The 17,296-nt window shown below is 37.5% G+C and overlaps 1 protein-coding gene across 1 annotated transcript; it reads right to left on the reverse strand.

The window, feature by feature from the left end:
• Positions 1-1,325: 1,325 nt before the first annotated feature.
• WDR35 (WD repeat domain 35) lies at positions 1,326-16,092 on the reverse strand (the record flags this gene model as incomplete). Its single annotated transcript, XM_010169537.1, has 13 exons — positions 1,326-1,563; positions 2,646-2,886; positions 3,557-3,713; positions 4,519-4,659; positions 5,671-5,835; positions 6,955-7,065; positions 8,006-8,138; positions 9,564-9,710; positions 11,639-11,842; positions 14,516-14,652; positions 14,780-14,860; positions 15,630-15,840; positions 15,983-16,092. Coding segments are annotated over 13 exons (1,986 nt in total), but the record flags the coding sequence as incomplete, so codon positions are not given.
• Between the last annotated feature and the right edge of the window lie 1,204 nt (positions 16,093-17,296).

Below are 17,296 nucleotides of genomic sequence, written 5' to 3' on the forward strand. Positions count from 1 at the left end.
TGGCACCCTCACAGTAAAGAGGTTTTTCCTCTTGTTTAAGCAGAACCTCCTGTGTTCCAGCCCCTTGTCCTGTCTCTGGCCACCACTGAACAGTCTGGCCCCAGCCTCTTGCCCCCCATCCTTTAGATATTTATATATGCCCCTCTCTGTCTTCTCTTCTCCAGGCTAAACAGACCCAGCTCTCAATATTTCCTCATAAGAAGGATGCTCCAGCCCCCTCAATCATCTTTGTAGCTTCCTCTGGGCTCTCTCCAGCAGTTCCCTCTCTCTCCTGAACTGGGGGGCCCAGAATTACCTAACTGGCACAGCCCTCTAAGACACATTTCTATGAAGGAAAAAGAAGCTCAAATACCAGTAATATTTAATATTTTATATATGGAATGGGGTTTATTCTTACCAGACCAAGTTCAACCAAAAGGCATTATGCACCCCGAGAGCCAGCACAGAGGAAGCCTCACGTTCTCCTCCCAGAAGTCACTCACAACGTGAACGTCGAGGCTGGCTCACAGCTGCTGCCAGGCTGCCCAGCACCGCCTGCTCCCAGGGAAAGCTCATGCAGCACTTCCAGAGCAGAGGCTCAAACCCAGCAATAAAACAGAACAACGCAGGTCTAGGTAAAGCAGCATTCCTTAAACCCTTGTCTGTAACAAGGATGACACTGCAACTCTTGAAATCCCGTGGATAGATGAAACTACTCTCTTCAAACTACTTCAAAAACACCAGCTCATTGCCAGATTCCAGTTTGAAGGCTGACAGAGGTTTCCTTAACTCGCTGAAGACATCACCAAAGGTCCAGAACCCAGGTGCAGACTCACAGCACTGATGGCTAAACATCTGCAAGCCCTTTATTGCGATTGTGGGTTTAAATACACTTGGCAGAAGAAAACAGCACATGTGCCTAAACTGGTACCATTGCTCTAGTGAAACAGTAGTAGAAAAATGTATACAACAATATTATCGCAAGTATTATGGCATTATTTCAACTCAGGAATTACTTCTTTCAAAAAATAGTGAATTTGGAGAAAACCCAGTAATTTCCTATGGAATTACAAAAACAAAACATGGAGCTTGCTCACAGTAAAACATATTAGATGAACCCACATTTAATTAGCATGGCTGTGAAACTAGGCTCAATTTGCAATTAGACCTTTGTAAAAAAACTGTAACAAACAATGGAGCTTAACACAGTCGTTTCTTCACATAAATGGAACCAGTGAAGGTTCTTCTTGTGTGTTTGCTGGGTGGTTTGGTTTTTAGTTGTTTTGGGTTTTTTAAAAATGTTTCTCTTAATAGTAGTACTATCTGTTACAATACAGATCCTGAGTTGTATTTTAAAATATAGTACATCAGTAACATTTTAGAGTATTTTTAGGAAACATAAGAGATAACGAGGATAAACAGTCCTTTATCCTCTGCTATGCTGTACTGTGGCACAGAGGACAGAAGTTATAATTGCCTGCTTCTTTGGCTTTCATGCAGTGCTTACATACGCTACACATCCAGAATCGATACTCCAGGATGGGGTCTCCTGTTGCAATACATATAGGAAGTTTCTCATCTCCACTATTAAAAAAAAAAAAAAAGTAAATAAAAGATGAAAGAATAAAAACATGATTTAAAAATAGCAACAAAGACTTGTTTTGTAGAAATTTGCAAAACAGAGTAAATACCTACTTGTGTGCCTACAGCTAGTTACAAAACTTGTGATGCTCATCTCTAATAAAACACTGCTGCTCTGTTCAGATGTGCACCACTTTCTGGTTAGAAGTTACTAAATCCCCTAACACTTCACTGTTAACACAGCAATGTAAATCTTCACACAGCAGAATGGACACCCCCAGAACCAGAGAGTCAACAAACGAGGACCAGCCGATCCAAAAGATTAAGTGAAAAGAAGCAGTGAAGGCCATATAAAGGTAAGGTCCAATCAGACACCTGCCCTACTACTACATTTGTTCCTCTGAAGAGTCAACAAGAAAGCCACTAGTGAGATTCTGTACATGTGCACAGTAAAATCAAACAAGACAAGTTAAAGTCCTATTCATTAAAAAGAAAACTGATTCACAATCGATTTCCATACTCACAAATTCCATGCTGTTAGCAGGGAATATGTCAAAGACACCACTGTGGGTACAGCCACCCCAAGAACTTAACCCTTAAGCATGTCCTTTGAATTCTAATTCTTTCACTTGACACATTCATCTTCTCACACCAGGTAGATTTAGGTAATTCACAAAACACTGGAGACTTCCTGGTTAATAATAGTTAAACATTTGCTTATTGACATTTGCATCACACCACAATGGTGATGCAAACAGTAACATTATTGCTTTAATGGCACGTGACAAGTTATCAAAGGTCCTAAAACTCCTATACTCTGTCAGACACATTTCAAATTAAGATGAAGTTACATCTTTATGCCCAGTTCCTCGAATACAGTCAGGGTTTATTCTCCCAAATAAAATAGTGTTGTATTACCCTTTCTGCAAACTGGCTAACACCTGCATCATTCTTGCCCAATATTTGATTTAAGCAGCAAAGCACCTAATTAACTTGGTCACACAAAACCTGCTAAGACCCAAAGTACAGACAACAGCAGAAAAAAATGCTAGTATTATTAGAGTACTGTATAAATATAAACCTACCTCTCAATAACATCATCCAGATCAGATTTTTTGTTATACTTTGGACAATGTCTTGTGAATATCTCCAGAGCAAGGTCTTCATACTGTTGCCTCTGCTCTGGCCTAAGAGTTTCCAAGGATTCTAGTTTAACGAAGGCTTTTGAACAAACATCAAATGCTCTATTTGCACATGCACAGAGTGCCAAAAGGGAGTAGATCTCAACGGCAGGGATAATGTCTTCATAATCTCGCAGATGAAGAGCTAACAAATGGAAAAAAAAAAAAAAAAATTCAAGGAAATTACTCCTGTCTTCTGAGAAGTGTAAGCATCTGTATGAAATATCTGCCTCTAGTAGACAGTATGAATCTTATAAATTTGACACAAAGAACCAAAGTCTTTTAATTGACATGACTATGAAGCACGCATGGCTCAACGCTTTCTAAAAGTAAATAAAAATAAGGGGATTTTTGAGACTTTTTTTTTTAACATTGTAAGAGTTTGAAATGGGCCTTCATTACTTGGACAAAGTATAGGGCACTATTTGCTCCTCTAAGTCCCACAAACTTTTTATGAAGCTCTACAGGGAGGTATGATGTGAATTCAGGCATGTTTGAATAAGAAGAGAAAGAAGAGAGAAGAGAGAAGAGAGAAGAGAGAAGAGAATTTAAAGAAAGAAACAACAGTCAACAGAACATCTACAGAGATTGTCCAATTTAACCAGGTAATATTTGGTAAGTTAGATTTGCATTGTCTCCAAGAAAATACTTTCCAGGTCTTGACTGTAGCCATATCAATTCATGATATGGTTTTGTTTTAAATTCCATAGATCTAGCAAGGATAGAAAAACGTGCCAACTATAAATGAAATTCTGTGCTCTGCAGGTCTGTACAAGCAGAACAATTTCTTTATAGGGTTGAAAATGAAGTCCTACCTGTTTTAAGTGCTGCATCTACAGAACCTTTATAGAGCTGTCTTTGTGCAAGTATGAAAAAATGGTAAGCCTCAGCTCCTCGCCAAGCGTTGTCTGCAAAGCGATTACTTGAAGAAAGAACATCTTCTTCTAGCAAACCAGCCAAAGCTGAAGCAGACTGAAAACAAAGCAGTATCACAAGTAATTTTTATACAAAACAGATACAGCAGGAAATGGGGATAAATGAAAAGAACTTTTCTGTACTTGGTGATTACACCACTGTCTCTGTTAACTAGGGAAAATATAAATACATGGGCCTAAAGCGAACATTGTCAGGCATTTTATGCAGTGCACAGGCAGAACATCTGGTGTAGATTTTCAAAGATAAATATCATATGCATGTGTACAAATATATCCTGTGCACATCTGCAGACTGGTTCATAGTTTGGATTAATATTGCATTTCAACACTAGATCTCTTAAAACTTTATTTAAACTATTTAATTTGTGCATATGAAGATGAAAGTGTGAGCAGGAAAAAAAAAAAAAGTCTTCCATTTGCTTCCCCCATATCTGGAGCCATCTCCCTGCTAAATTATAGTCAAAATAGCTTAATCTAATCACAGATCTCTCTTTGGGATTGATATTTACTCCTAAATGACAGGAAAGTTAAGAGTCTTGCAGGAAAAAAAATAATCTGGAGTTTCTTAGTATGATTTTCATTGTTACAGTGAAAACATTAAGAAAAACACATTAAACTTAGGAAGAAAAATATCTATTAATACATATGATTTAAATGTTTTAAAATAATACTTTAAACAATATGTTTTCTCAGAAGACTTGCTTTAAGAAAAGCTTGTTCTTAGCTGGAAAAAGGGTTATTAAAAAAAACATAATAGCCTCACATGAAGATAGCTTTATTTATTCTGATGAGGTAGCACATACCAGAATTCAGAAACAAACAAACAAACAAAGACACTCTACCTCTGAACTTCTTCCTTTAAGTTTTCCCCTTTGTGCATTTTGCATTTGTTCGTGGCACTGTTCTATAAGTAAGGCTGACAATACATAAAGCTTTTTAACTCGCAAAGGCTTTGTCCTTTTCTTTGCCTCTTCATCTGCAATCTTAGAAAACAAAACCAAGGAATTTAATGTAGATTTAATAAAATAAAATAAAATATTAGAGGAGTTGCTTCATTCACTTGGACAATCGCATGCTTGTACAAACCTAGGAAATCATGCCAAAAAACAGTTCTGCATTTGAATGTAATAATTTAGACTGCAAACAGAACTATAAATTAAAATGTCAAAGTGAAGAATGCACATTATTCTATATTTATTTAGCTAACAAATATATAAAGCCAGATTCTCAGGAAGGATAAATCAGTGTAACCATGTACAAGTCTATTGACTTAATATAAAAATAAACTAAAAAAATAGTGATTTTTAAACACTGAAGTTCAAGAAATATATAGCTTTCCATAAAGTCTGGTGTTTTTCCCAGAAAAGAAGAATGGCTTTTGAAAGTAACATATATATATATACTTACTATAAATATTTGCTGTAAAAATTATGTCAAAGACTTTATAAGCTATGTACAGAAATCTCGCAGCCAAACCAAATCTAAGTAACATCTTTATCTTAAAAGCACACTACAGCAGTTTCTAATTGAAGGCACCAATTGAAGATTTACCAGAATTTAACTTCTTGTTAACGACATTACTATTTTTAAAAATAAAGGAGAGAAGACTAATCCACACAATGTATAAAATAATGTGGACATTGCACCCAGGGCAGTCTCCTGTACTCCTTCTCTAGGCAATGCAGGCCAACAGGACCCTTTCTGAGGTGCAGTTCATCTCATTCTGAAATGAAAGTCTCAAAATAAATATGATGGCTTGTGTCCTGAAAGTCTCCTCTCCACTGGCTACAGAGGACATCCAGGGTAACTAATAGATAAAGATGCCTGAGCTTAGGAGTTGGATTCATCTTTGCAGTATCCTGTATAATGACATCTGCTTCCTGCCTGGACATTTTTAACACTAACATAACCCCAAGAAAATAAAAGTAGCATGGAATTAATAAGAGCTAGTCCAAAAACCCAGTTATTTGACATAAAAATAAAACCTGCCATACCTTGAACATGAGCTTAGCAGCTTCAAAGAAATAATTGGCTTTACGATAGAGTTCTATAGCATCAAGGATTTTATTCTTTTCCAGTAAATGACTTGCATATCTGGCTAACAAGGATCCAATCTCTTTCATATTGTGATTTTTAGCCAGCTCCACAGCTTTATTCCACTAGAAATGAAAGCAGATAATTATCAACCTGATTTTTTTCAAATACATTCACAGAGCAAGCTGGTTATCCATGAATAGTCTGCAGCATTAGTGTGCAATATTTCATCACCATTTAGAATCAGGCTACTACAAAATTAAAAAGCAAGAGAATACAAATGCTAACATCATTGCCAATCATGTAATACAGCAGGCTTGTGAAACAAATGCTGGACCTCTGTCCAAAACCACATACAAAACAGTTGCTTCTGCTTTGGTAAAAGCTTTGCAAAATCACTTCATTGCTGCTTATAGCTTGACATGTGGATTTCAACACTTCTGATACTACTAAAACCCAGACGGTCAAAATCGTGGCTAAAGGAGGACTTCAGCCCATAAGCTCAAGCCACAAACAATGACACTTTACTGTCCTTCTATACACCTCATTTTGTCTGTGAATTTTCCTGATCTTCAACATTTGGCTACTGTGTTTGCCCCAGATCAAAAGTTTGGCAGGACTGAGAAGCCTGGCTGAATCTCATACCTAATAGCCCTTCAGATCCCTAAACTAGGAACTGGATCCCATAAAGACAGCATTAGCCAGTCCTGCCATTCCCATACTCAAGCTCCTCATAGCCATCCTCAGTTTCCCTCTTATTTGTGTTGACACAAATGTTTGCACAGGTAAGTCACGCTGGAGAACAGCTCTAGCTGTAAACATACAAATAATTTTTCAGATCAGCTCTTTTCCAGCCACATCCTAATGCAGACGCAAATACATTTGCATCTGTACAAGGAAGGAGAGGGATGGGGAAAATGAGCAGCCAGAAGCTCTCCAGCCTTCCTCCCATTCCATCAGGAGGCAGCACAGCCTGGCTTTACAAAGGCCACAAATGTCTGTGTGCTGAGCACGCTTACCACACACACACACGTGCAGAAGTAGCACTGCTGGATACAGCTTTGTCCCTCCAATGGTCTAGTCCTAACTTCTGATAACCAGCTTAAGCACTGAAGTATGAATTTTCCAGAAATCACGATGAATCATCAGACACTTAACAAGGACTTGTATTTAACTGGGCATTAGGATAGAAATCTCACTGTTTAATTGGTATCAGTAAAGCAGATTATCCACTGCTGTTTTACCTGGTTGAGATGTACACAGGTATCTACTGCATCCTTTGGTCGATTACATTTCAGAAAGGCTGACACAGCTTGTTCACACATCCCCACTCTTACAAACATATAAGCTATATCCTGCAAAAAGCATCAGCACTGTGTTAAATTCACTTCGAGGTTTTTAGCACATTGCATAGCAACTGCAATACTGTTATATTCTTGTTTCATTTAATTCCAAGAAGTTGGGGGAAAGGGGTTTTTTGCTTCATGGATTCTGTGAAGACAACACGCACTATAATAAATCTTGAGAACAGTGTTCTGCTTTCACACACTGCTTCTAAGTTAAAAAAAAAAAAGCTATATAAAAAATTACTTTCAAATCAAATCATACCAGAAGGACTGTGTTCTTACTATTTGGAGTATTTCACAAAACTTCACTATTAGAAAGAGCTTATAAAGAAAGTGCTATGTCTTTTTTGTTCAAACCACTGAAAATGGCATTAGATGAGCATGCTTTGCATTTTTCAAGCATTTGAGTAATCAATCATACCATTTTTAAATTAGCTATTACTCAGTAGGCCATTTCAGGCTAAACCACCAACTTTCCATCCTTTCAGCAGAGTATCTCCAGTTTTCATTGTACATTAGCATTCCCACCAGAGCCATCATGCAAGACTTTAAACCAGGCATAGGAAACAGGAAGAATTTGGGGCAAAAGAACTCCCAATGCAGACTAGATGACAAATGAAACCTTAAATGTCCAGCCATGAGGAGTGACTCCTCAGTGAAGCTATTTTAGAAAGAAATGCCACAATCTGGGGAGGGGAGCGGTGAATTATGACTTAGCCATGTGGCTGTAGAGCACGATGAATAACCAGGTCTATATAGGGAACCTGAACAATAAGGGAAAGGAAGAATGATGGAGTATGAAAACAACAGTAACATTGGAGATCAATATCAAAGTAACACCACTATGCTTAAGTATGTCACATATTGCATTCTTTCCCCTCCCAAGATGGAAATTTTAAATAAAGAGTTGAGCATAAGACAAAGAAAAATAAAGGTGCTTTTTGCTTACAGGGAGCAATTTATCATTCTCTGGAAGCAAGTTAGCTAGATTCTCCAGTCCTTGGTAGTCCTCTAGCATGTAGTAACATTCAGCTAAACGTTCCTGGTTTCGTCCTTGTACGTAATACTGTACAGCATTTAACCTAATAAGAAAAAAAAATGTGGCTTCTGATACATAAACACAAGTGAAGCTTCTCATTGTGTAAGCCTTTTGCATTTGTAAATTTAAAATGACATTATTTTAAATAGGTAACTTTGCTTGAGAGAGCTTTTGCAGCTAGAATTTCACTGTTTTTCTAAAATGCACTAGAAGTTTCCATTTTCAGAGATGATTATATTGAAGTAGTAGCAAGACTAATTCTCTGACTATCATAACGTTAGGAAGTCAAGAAACCTTAAACCTGTATTCCCACATCTGCACAGATCGTGGCTGATAATGGACAACAACTTACAACTAAACTTTCAGAAAAGAGCTTTATCGTTGTGCCTTCATGTTTTATCACAGAATCATAGAATGGTTTGGGTGGGAAGGGACCTTAAAGATCATCCAGTTCCAACCCCCCTGCCATCAGCAGGGACACCTTCCACTAGATCAGGTTGCTCAAAGCCTCATCCAGCCTGGCCTTGAACACTTCCAGGGAGGGGGCAAAAACAACTTCCCTGGGCAACCTGTTCCAGTGTCTGACCACCCTCACAGTGAAGAACTTCTTCCTAATATCTAATCTAAACCTACCCTCTTTCAGCTTAAACCCATTTCCCCTTGCAACAAGATCTCCAAGACCATTCTCCAAAGTTACCTAAAGCATCTAAAAATCAACTTTCAAAATCTAATCACAAGTTTTCAACTGCTCTGGGACACAAGTTTTTGTGGTAATATAGTTTGGGTAATTGCAATACATAAGTGGAGCTGTGGAACTCTATGAGACACTGTGTTCTGGATGCTAAAAGTTTACATGGGCTTAGAAGGCAACAAGAACTGTTCATAAAAGAGAATCTGGCTGCTAGTTATTAACTATGAAGATGTCACTTCTGGCTCAGTAAGTACCTGACTACAAAACATGTTCTAGAGAAATACTATTACATGCGTGCACTGTTCTTAAAATCTTCCTTGGGTGCTCAGTTTGGGCAATAGCTGGCAACAGATCCAGGTCAGAGAGAACCCTGGACCTCTTCAAATATTTATGGGTGTAAGCATTCCAGAAAGCTCATGGTTAGTTTTGAAATTCACTGATGTTTAATAATTCTTTCCTACTTTTAATTGATTTTTTTCTTTAACCCTTTCTATATCAAGCCTATTACAACTGTATAGGTTTGTCTCTTCCCCTCCCTTCCTTTGAAGCAGATAAAATTCTCAGTTTTGCCAGAAGCAGATCACCTTTATTCTTTAGATAGTTGATCAACAGCTCTCTGTTTAAAGGTACATGTAGTGATGGAACCATAAAGGTCTGAGCTACATTTCATCGGTCCAGAATTATCTCATGTATCGCATCCTGACTTTCCTCCTCATAAATTAAGTCGTGTCATCAGTTTTGTAATTTCCTTCTTACTAGTTCCTCTATAGCACATACCATTTCTGACGGTCTGCAAAATAATCTCCAATAGCATTGTATGCTTGTTCAAAAAGAGCATCATCCAAATCACCTGAGCCAGCTTTCAAGAGCTGCAATACTCGAAACCAATCTCCCAGTTTTATCCGTAGCCCAATGGCAAGATCTCTAGTATAAACAGAAAATAGCAGGAAAAAGTCAAAGACAATAAAATAACTAACAAAAATCTTTAGAAAAGCATCCAAAAGTATTGTCACGTTCATAACCTACATCGGAGGTATCACAATGATCCTGGATAGCTCATTTACAATTTAAACAGTATTCCATAAAAGCAAACACTCAGAGAACTCACAGGTTGTATCATATGCCTGTACTTCCCTATTAGCCATGCTCCTGTGTGAGGAGTTAAATGAGCAGCTGGTGCGACAGTTGGGCTGATGTCACCTCAGGTTTCCTCTTACTCTGCTACCTTTCTTTACATTTCACTGCTGACCAGTGCTTTGGTGGGCATCTGGCCTCTAGCCAGGGTCAACCCACCACAGCAGCAACAAAAGGCTAAAAGCAGAAGGGAGATGAAGGGAAAGGCCAAGGAGCAAGGAATATAAATAATGGAGGCCAAAGCTGAGATGTAATAAAATGGATTACAGAGACTTCTCTTTCAGATTCAGGGTGAGTTTGGATGCAGGAGAAAGGACTCAGAAGTAGTCTTTCCTTTTTATTATTCATGCGTACATATGACCCATCATGTGTCTGTCTGGCACATTTTTTACACCCCATAGAATAATTCTGTATTACTTCATATAGAAGTAATTCTGCAGGTGCAGAGAAAATAAATGGGAGAGATATAGACACTTATTTTAAAAATGCCCTAAACTTACAAATGAGTTAAGGAAGGCAACAGCAAGTCAGTGCAGTCAACTAAATAAGGCACCTATCTAAAAAATTTAAAAGTGTATTTGAAAAATAGATTTATCTCAGCTTGATTTATGGTAGGTTTGTAGTAAGATTTTTCTAATGGTGAGTAGACACAAAAGGTCAATACAGAATTGCAATATTCCTGTATCTGAAGAATAATATGCTCTACTGGTGAAGAAACCAGTAAAAAAAAAAAAGTAAATCTTTGACTTCTGCCATCCTATAATGGCCAAATTTCTCTTCAGCCATGTGGAAAGGAATATGCTATATCTAATCAGTGTTGCAGTGCAACTGAAGTGGTTATGAGACAGTCCACCTCTCCAAAACAGCATACTTCCATGGGCTAATTAATTATGTGCAATAAAGTTTTCCATTACCGGGCTCTAATGTGCATCTCTCCCCAGTTCCTGCCTTCTCCCCCGCCTCCTAACTGGGGAAGAAGAAGGTTTCTCATTCTTACAGCATGAAAGAATAAACAGGTTTTTCTTCCATCTTTCATCCCTACTTTTTTTCATGGCCCCGTTAATCAAAGCTTTAAAATTTCACATGTGCATAAGTGATTCATGCTTTGCCATGTCTGACCACCACCTACAGGCTACATCGTACAACTGTTGCTTATTATTTCTCATTATTCTTTTTCAGTAAAGACAGTGCTCAAGCTAATTACTTAGCATTAATTTATATTTCCCAGTAATATTGTAATTTTGCTTTGTTTGTTTTCATTCCTGAGCAAAAATTCCATTGATTGGTCCCCAGTTTCATCCAGAGTCCTTGCTGTCTCTCCAGAGATTACAGTTCATTAAAAACTCTGTTGTTTGTATATGTAATTGGAAAGAATGTGTACTTGGCTACTAGCTAAGAGCAACAGTACATAAATTAAACATTAGTTAAGATTATTTGTTTGTATTTTTGGAATCCCAGTTGATATACTGACAAAATACTTGCAAAAGCATCTGTGAAACACAGCACTACCTAGAGCAGCTGAGGTTTTGCAAACAGCTTGGAATGCACTGATTTACATATAGAATTGGTTATCTATGGATACAACAAAATTCTCTCCATCTTTCCAGAAACTGCCAAGGAGTCTTCAGTGCTAAAACAGTCATTCCTTATTAAGGCAAGCTTTTTTTTCCCCCCAGACTTTTTTCCTATTTTCTGCTGAGATGACTACATGCAATTACCTTCTGTCCATATCCAGATACATTCTTTCAGCTTCTTCAAATCTACTAAAATAGGCTGCCACTTCTGCTTGCTTCATTGACTTGCTCTGCAGGTTGCCTAGACGCTTCACAAATTTAATACCTTGATAATCTTTACAACGTACAAAAGCCTGTTCAGCAGTCTGCAGATCCAGCTTTTGAAGAGCAGCTTCAGCCAGGAGACGCCTGTGTGAAAAACAAACATGACAGATGGAAAAGCAGCTATAAAGTAAATTAAACAAGGATCCATGTAACTAGTCATTATTTAAAAAGACACTGAGGTTACTGAAATTGTATTGTTTACTAACTAATCTCAATTCAATTGTATGTTTGTTCCCAGTACATTCTGTGATCTATCCAGTACTTGCTCAAGGAAAGATGTTCAAATAATTGCTAATATTATTTTGTTAGCTGTTCAAATGGACACTGGCTTGAGAGGAATGGGCAGGGTTTGAGTATTACAGTTGTCCCATGTGAAATGTGTTGCTGGCCTCAGTGCAATTCTATTTAGATATTTCTACCTACACATATATCATCACTTCAAGCCTTGATGGCAGCTTCAGTCTCAAGGCCTCCAATTAAATTGTCCATGAAAAATAAATTATTCTTCTAATTCATTTGGATGTTCCTTGTCCAATTAAGACAGCAGGCTTGGAGAGCAGGGCAGTTTGGGAAGCCTTGTACTGGTATTGCCCCGTTGGTTAGTTCTGCAAACAGAGAACCGCTACCTTCGGGACAGCCGACGTCCACAAGGTGCCTGAATAAGGTGTAGAATTTTCTGCAGAAATAAGGCTAGGTAAATTCAGACTGGCTGTTTGACACTGTGAAACAAGGTCAGTGCAGTAGGGCACTGACAAAACCAGTAATATTATTGCTGTATTCAGTGACTGAAGCCACGCTTCAGCACTATCAACTCAGTATTTTGAATCCATTTGAGAAGGTCAGTATCCCTTCAGCTTGAGTCCTCATCACTGACTGTCGCGGTGGGAAGACTCGAGCACTCAATGTGAGTGATCAGCAAGCTTCGATTTATTGATCAGCATTCAGCATACTTATACAGTTCTTAATGAGATCATACATATTCTGTAATCTAACTAATTCATTGGTCACTATCCTAAACGTCAACCCCTCCCCTAGTTCCTCATTCTTGGTTACTTACTCCCTTATTTCCCATGCCTTAGCTGACCGTAAGCATCCTGTTATCGTATAACAGCTGCAGTCAAGGACAGCGTGTCCTTACCACCTTAGCACTTCGGACTAGCAGAGTCCGATGTTTCCCAAAATCCTGGTCAGCCATCTACAGTATGTCTATGTGACCCTTGTCAGCTAACCAGTCCTCCACAACTGACATCAATGAAACCAAGAGAAAAACAGAATGGCAAATCTAATCGATCTCCAGCACACACCATCCTGTTTGTTACATTCTATCAGGAAGGGCACTGTCCTGTCCTGATGTAGAATATATTTACTTTATATCCAGCTTTTCTAATCCATCTCCTCTTTATAAATATGTGACATAGCGTATGTTTTTCTTTGCACAATAAAAATTAAGTTCATGGCAATTTTGGAGCAAGGTGAACAGCATTTGACATATATTTTGTGATTTTACAATATAAAACTTTTACTGAGATACAGACTTTCAAAACTAATAGTCATTTTATATGAAATAAATAGATGATACTAGCAAAAAGCATGAACGACTTCAAAACTCCAAAAATTGTTAGCTAGTTGACGACATTATAAAAATTAAGATTTGCAAAACTAACGTTTTACCCTACGTACTCAAATTAATAAAATTACAATACCATTACAGAAACTTTCAACATGTAGCTTATCAAATCCTCTTTTTCAGAATGTAGACATCAGAGACAAAAACACAACTGGATAGGAAGGAATGCTTTTTGGGACAACCTTTTTAAAGCAAGTTGTCTTGGCCAGTCTTTCAGCAATTCTAAATTCTCCTCTGAACTGTCAGAATTAACAGCGAACACTCAACCCTCCTTCATGCAAGTCAAACATACAACACTGCAAAAAATCAGTTAGCTTCAAAACAGAGTCAAAATTACTAAAGGAAGGTACAGATAGAGAAACAATGTCCAGAGAGTTTCTGCTACTGGTTTTTCATTAAATTATCTACTGAGGCATTTACTCTTCCAGCTCTTATGATGTGGGATATTAAATAGATTTCCAGAACTCCTGTTTTCACAAGTTTACTCTTACATGTTTGCTGCACAGGCTTTTCAACTTTTGTTTAATATCTGAGTCCGTGTTTAGTTTAAGCATGCCAACATCTCCTTTTCTCAGATTACTTCTGAGAGGCTGCATCATAACATGATTAATGTACTTATCCCTCCTCATGGCTGTCTTTTATGGCCTGTCCAAAATGCTACAAGGTTCATCAACTGCTCTTATCTTGTTATCATTCTAATGTGTTCCCTTTACTGGGTTTTAAGCTCTTTGTCATCAAGGTTCAATATAAAATATATAAATAAGCAAATAACCTCTCAACTTATGACCAATTTGAAATTTAATTTAACCAACTTAAAGTTATCTTTCTGCTAGCTTTTTCATTGCCTTGAGACTGAAGGCAATGAAAAGCAAGGAGCACTGTGTTTTGGGGCTCATACAGCATAGAGCAAAAAGGTGTCTGGAGCCTGTACGCTATACCCACTGCTGTGACACACACAGCATGCCTTCCATGTCTTTTTCCTCTCCCCTTAAATGATTCTGTTTAAAGTGTATACTGCTTTAGCTGGTTTTCATTTGAAGTTCTGTACTTTAATACTAGATCTGTCTGAACAGGAAAAGAATACAAAAGAACACAAATTTAAATAAAGTTGTCTTATAAAGAGATTTTACCAAAGTCTGGGATGTGGATTGTCTTCTATGAATTGAGAAGATTCCTCAATGCCAACTTTTTCAATCAATGCTCGACTGTCTCGTAATGACCGAATCTCAAAATTGATGATGTAATCTTTGTCAGGATGTTCAGGATTCTAACATAATAGATAAAGAAACATAATTTTATTCCGTGTCACCTTTATTTTCAACATAGATATCTACTGTTCAGATCACTACGGCAGACACCACCTTTTTCTACAAAATAAAATGAATTATACTTACCTTTAATATTTCATCCAGAAGAACAGATTTGATTTCTAAATCTTCAAAGTTGCAGATATATCCAGAAGTTTGTATAGGTTCCTTAAATTTAAATAAGTTACAAAGGAATTAACTTGTATTCTGTCTGATTAAATCCTAACCAAATCTGTTAGGTATACATAAAGAGATTTTCTTTTTCTCCAAACTAGGATTTAATTGTATTTCCAACAGGAAACAAATACTAAAATCATTAATGTTACTGACAATTCCATATTCCACATACTTAAAAATCTTCATGTTTTTTATAACTAAATTATGAGAAAGAGATAAAGGAACGCCTCCCAAAATTTAGATTCATCTGAATTCAACTGGAACAGGTTGAATTCAACTGGAACAGGTTGCCCAAGGAAGTTGTGGATGCCCCCTTCCTGGAAGTATTTAAGGTCAGGCTGGATGAGGCTTTGAGCAACCTGGTCTAGTGGAAGGTGTCCCTGCTGATGGCAGGGGGATTGGAACTGGATGGTCTTTAAGGTCCCTTCCAATCCAAACCATTCTATGATTCTATGAATTGTGTTTTACAAATATCTTTACTAAAACTGTGTTTATATTTTCCAAAGCCCATAAAAAATATGCTCCTGAAAATATCTCATATATTTAAGAAAAATATGACAGCATTTTTATGTTTTCAGGACTGATAGTTCATTTTACTCCCACATTAGACTGACAAGATTTTGAGATTTCCAGAAGAAAATTTATTTATAGAAACACTTGCCTAATCGAATGGTAAGCACAAGAATAATACTATCCAACATAAAGCCATTAACTTACAAGCAATTTGTAAAACGAGCAGTTTATGTGTGTTAATATTTACCTCCGGATCCAAGTTTCTGAAAACATACATTCTTGTTTTTTCCATCATTGCAAACAAATCTGGATTATCTTTGGCCCATTTCATATCCCAGACATCTTTGCGTTCCAGTTTCAGCTGCTCCCCTGTCACTTGCTGTCCTGCACTGTCTACAACTCGTGAATCCAAGTCAAAGAAAGTCAAAACACCTGAAAGGTCTATGACAGCAACACGGCTACAGAAAAACAGACAAAGAATGAGACAATGAGTACCTAATTATTATAGAATGATGGAATTCATAGAATTAGTATTTTCACAAATTGTAGTGGTTTCCTTTAAAATCGGCGACCTGTGTTAGAAGCAGATCTGTAACTTACCTGGAGTTGCAGTTCAGAGAGAGCTGATATGCATGACAGTTCAGGGAATACTTCTGTACTATAGCAACGCTAGGCAGACTGTATCTCTGAATGGTGCCGGATTCTCTTCCCTAGAGAAAAAGCAATGGTTGCTTATTGACAGCATTTTTCCATCCATAAACTCTTTTAAAATGTTTCATTTATATGCTGTCCAAGACGAAAGAGTTTTTGGATAAGTGGCAGAGCAGAAGTGGAGAGAGGGACTGTCACCACCCTAAAAGTTACGAATTCTGCTATTTAAACAAGATATTTTCTTAAGATGCTACAATTTACAGATCTGCCTAAGTCAGGGATGTTAAAACAAAAAGCCATAGTCCATATACAGCCCACAAAACAGTTTCAGGAGCCTGACAGTTCCCCATGAACCTTCAGACATGGTCTACATAACAAAAAAGGAGAACACTGAAAAGATCCCTGTCCAACTCAAGCAGTGCCATATGACAGCACCAGCTTGGGTCTGAAAGCACTACAGCTGTGTTCTTGTAGTGCTGTCTGCGTGCTAACAAGTCTCACCAATTCCTTCAAGACCTGAGCTAACTTTAAAAGTAAATGCTGTAAAATATACTGGTTATTCAAAGGCTTCATTAAACATAAACAAATTTGAGTACCAATGTGGTTTATCTGGATTGGATACTAGATGATCCCCACTAGATGTGGGGATTGGAACTAGATGATCTTTAAGGTCCCTTCCAATCCAAACCATTCTATGATTCTGTGATCTTTATTTTGCCAAATGACACACCCATGCCCTGTGTCAAGACACAATGAGGTCAATGATGAGTTTGACTCCCCTGGACTGAAATGATCACTGCCACTGCTTTCTCATGCCATTTCTCTAGACTGAACATGTCCAGTTTATTTTACCTGCTGTTTAACCCTTATGCTGGAAATGAGTCAATATTAAACTTTAAAGTCATTCAAATTTTATTCCTTTTTTTTTTCCCCCAAAGCCACCCCTAAGATCCTCAACATAAATCAGCTCTCATCTTTGACTTTTTCATATCTATATACCCTGTAAACTGAAAAGCAGATTTGCTCACAAGTGTTAGAAAATTTAACCACTGTAATACGCATTCAGCTTCAGCACACTTATCTAGACGTAGTCTCAAAGGCATTTCCTGTCATTCCCTTCCTTTTAACCACAGTCACTGATTAATTATCCTCTTAATTTCATTTTCTCACTCTTATTCTTTAAGCACAAACAGAATCCCATAGTCACCTACTAACCACCTCACTTTTTCCCGCATGACATCCTTATCTCTAAACTGGAAACGT

The sequence above is a fragment of the Antrostomus carolinensis genome, unplaced genomic scaffold, assembly GCF_000700745.2.
Source record: "Antrostomus carolinensis isolate BGI_N321 unplaced genomic scaffold, ASM70074v2 scaffold27936, whole genome shotgun sequence".
NCBI lineage: Eukaryota > Metazoa > Chordata > Aves > Caprimulgiformes > Caprimulgidae > Antrostomus > Antrostomus carolinensis.